At 37.9% G+C, this 3257-nt stretch overlaps 1 protein-coding gene across 1 annotated transcript; it reads right to left on the bottom strand.

Moving 5' to 3' along the window:
- Window positions 1–1419: 1419 nt before the first annotated feature.
- Window positions 1420–2785, bottom strand: LOC133805845 (uncharacterized). The gene is made up of 2 exons (XM_062243996.1): window positions 2150–2785; window positions 1420–1587 (listed from the first exon to the last, which is right to left on the bottom strand). Exons 1-2 carry the CDS (start codon window positions 2783–2785, stop codon window positions 1420–1422), a joined length of 804 nt encoding a protein of 267 aa, XP_062099980.1.
- Between the last annotated feature and the right edge of the window lie 472 nt (window positions 2786–3257).

Genomic DNA, 3257 nt, shown 5'->3' on the forward strand with positions numbered 1-3257 from the left:
CAATGCCTTTGCTTTCTTTGTAATTTAAAAATAATAAATGGGTCTTTTATATTTTCTTAATGGCTAAATAAAATTGTTTTTATGAAATAAAAAGAATGTCTTGGGAGATTTAATCAACCTAGTAATTTTAAGAAGATAAACAATGGTAAACAAAACATGCTACAAGTCTATTATTTTTTTTAAAACGATAAAAGTAGACGCATAGAATTATCGTTTTTAACGCAACATTACCACATATGCATGTTACATGCAAATTCACTTTTACGTCCAAAATAATGTCTATTATGCAACCATGTAGTTTTTATAGAACAATCATACATGTAATATAGGTAGAATGAGCATTATTCTTTTTATGACCTTATGTGTAACCAAGCATATTGTATGTTGTGTGTAACTCTCACCATGTGTGCATGGCCCCATGAGTTATATGAAATGGCAAAATAGTAATTATATGAAGCTAAGAAATGTCGTTTTGATTATGGTATAGGCTCGTTGAGAAGTTGTGGTTTTACTTAGCTTGGACCAGAGGTAAGGAAGTTAGATAGAATTTATGATTGTTATATTATGAATGGTAAGACTGTTGTGTGAATGAAATGTTATGAATTATGAATGCCATAATGTGATGATATGATGGCTTGTATGAATGTTGTATGATATGAATGGATGTTAGCGTGATGAACGCGACACATCAAAATGGGTTGCTAAGGATAAAGAAGACGTAACCCGAGTTACTAAGAATATAAAGATGTAACTCCAAGGATGGACGCGCCGAGGTTATTCAAGGACCAGAGACTCTTGTTTACCTCAAAGGGTGGCATGGACAAGTTAGCAGGCCATGTTCACAAGGAATTGTACATGATTATGTTATGATGTTTGGTGATGTTTATGAATTTGTTATGATGTTTATGATATGATGGTGGCATTATGTTTATGTTTATGATATTGATGCCAATTTTATGATGATGCTATGATGTATAAAGATGAATGATAGTGTTTGTAAATTGTTGTATCTTACTTGCTTGTTGTTTGTACTTCTTTACTAGGCTTTTAGCTCACCCCCCTTACTTTCCCTTCCAGGTAGCAAATAGGTTTTCTCTGTGGCACACGTGGTGATGTGGGAAGTTCTATCGTCCTGGTGTGTATGGCGTGGGGGCATCCTATGGATAAAAAACGATCAATTAAAAACGCCATTTTTAATAATGTTATGTTTTATGAGACTTTTTTTTTTAACTTATCAGTGGGACTTAAATTATTGGTTGTTTTAGAACTTTGCATAAAAACTGATATTTTCTTTTAAAACTATTGGGCCCAACTTGCATGTTTTTAAGTAAGACCCCACTGAAACCTTTATAATAAGTGGCTTTCTTTTATAGACCAATGAAAATGTGAATGTTTTATTAAGTACTAGTTAAGGGCATTTTACACTTTAGCAACCAAACAAGCTTTGTACCGCTCTACTGACCCATCATACTTAGTCTTGATCTTGTAAACCCAACGGGAACCAATAGCACGCTTCCCCACAGGAAGAGGAAAAATATACCAAGTATGTGTCTTGTACAACGCAGAGAGTTCTTTAGCCATTGCCTGCTGCCAAAGAGGGTCAAGAATAGCCTCTTTATAGGAAGAGTGCTCAGAGAGTTGGTGAATAGAAATCAAAAAAGAAGAGAAAGAATCAGAATTAGGTAACATATGATGTGAGGCTCCAGAATCAAGGACCCATATAGAGGAAGATATACCCGGAGTGCTACTAGAAGGCAAACCTATGTGTGAGGGGGCTGAGGCGTGTGGCTGCGAGGCAATGAACTTCTAAAACTGCTCTATGAGTGTAGCAATTGAGGTACTAGGAGTGCTTCCAGAATCTGCAGGTGGAACAATAGCTGCCATGTTCGAAGACATAGAGTGTAGAGGTCGGTGAGCTTCGTTGCTAGATTTCTAGTAAGGAGACTGATTCGGTGATTGCGCCTTGTTCAACAGTTTGGGACATTGAGCCTTCCAGTGTCCTTTTTGCTTGCAAAAACTGCATTTGTCATAGCCAACCTTGGCTTGAGTCTTGTGCTGATTGTTGGAGGCTGGCCGATGAGGAACTATAAAGACAGAGGGGTTCGGAGAAGGAAGAATCCCCTCCCCCCCCCCCCCCCCCCACACACACTTTATAAACTCGAGACTTCAATCGCATCTCTTCTGCTAACAACTCATTAACCACCGAATCAACCAACGGAAGAGGACTGTGATGCAGGATTGTTCCACGAAGACCTTCAAACTCATCTCGAAGAGCCATCAAAAACTGAACCAAACGTTGTGCGTCTCTCTGAGCAATGTAAGGGGAAAATGCCTGTAACTCTGCTGATTCATTCAGAGTAAGTTGATCCCACAAATTAAACATAGTAGAATAAAATTCCTGAACGTTCATGCTATTTTGTTGAAGGGCCTGAATGTCAATCTCCAACTGATACTGCTTTGCGAAATTAGACTGTGTATACAGCCTTTCCAAGTGCTCCCAAACTTCCTTCGCCGTCTCATATTTTTCCAACTGGATATCGATTGATTGTTGAACCGAGTTGTTGACCCAAGTGATGATTTTCGAATTTTTGGCATCCCAAAGATCGAACTGTTCTGCAAAGCTCTCATCCTTATCGTCCTTCGGTTTTGTGGAAGTTCCAGAAACATAACCCCACATACGTTTCCCTTTCAGAAAAATTTTCATGACATAATGCCAATACGAATAATTCTGCCCATTCAATTGCACATTGATGGACTGAAGCGAATCAACTTTTGCGCCAGCCATGACGAACATTCGAAATCCAAATAGAAAGAAAAAAGTGTGAAATCCCCAAAATTGGTGCAAAATCCCCAAAATCGGTGCGAAAACCTCAAAATCAAATCCAAATTCCTAAAAAAAAAAATCGGGGTGTTGCCCCGAACCCCACGATAGCCTAATCCACTTGGAGTTGTGATATATAGATCTACACTTAAGATCAGATGAACCTGTATCAATTGAGTTTCTCAAGTGTAAATAGAAAAATACAGAGTTTCTCTCTCTAAAGAATACAAACTTTCTCTCTCTAAGCTCTCTTAGAAAATGCCCCAAGTAACAATCCCAAAGTCTCAAAACTAGAGAATTGTTCTCCGTCTCAAAAGATCAGTCCCCCCAAATGATGCCATAAGCTATTTATTTATAGGATCATGGATCGTATATGAGAAATATCCCATTTTGACGGGGTCTTTGGTTGTTTCAACCAACTTTACTTAATAAAATA

This window comes from Humulus lupulus, chromosome X, assembly GCF_963169125.1.
Source record: "Humulus lupulus chromosome X, drHumLupu1.1, whole genome shotgun sequence".
Lineage (NCBI taxonomy): Eukaryota > Viridiplantae > Streptophyta > Magnoliopsida > Rosales > Cannabaceae > Humulus > Humulus lupulus.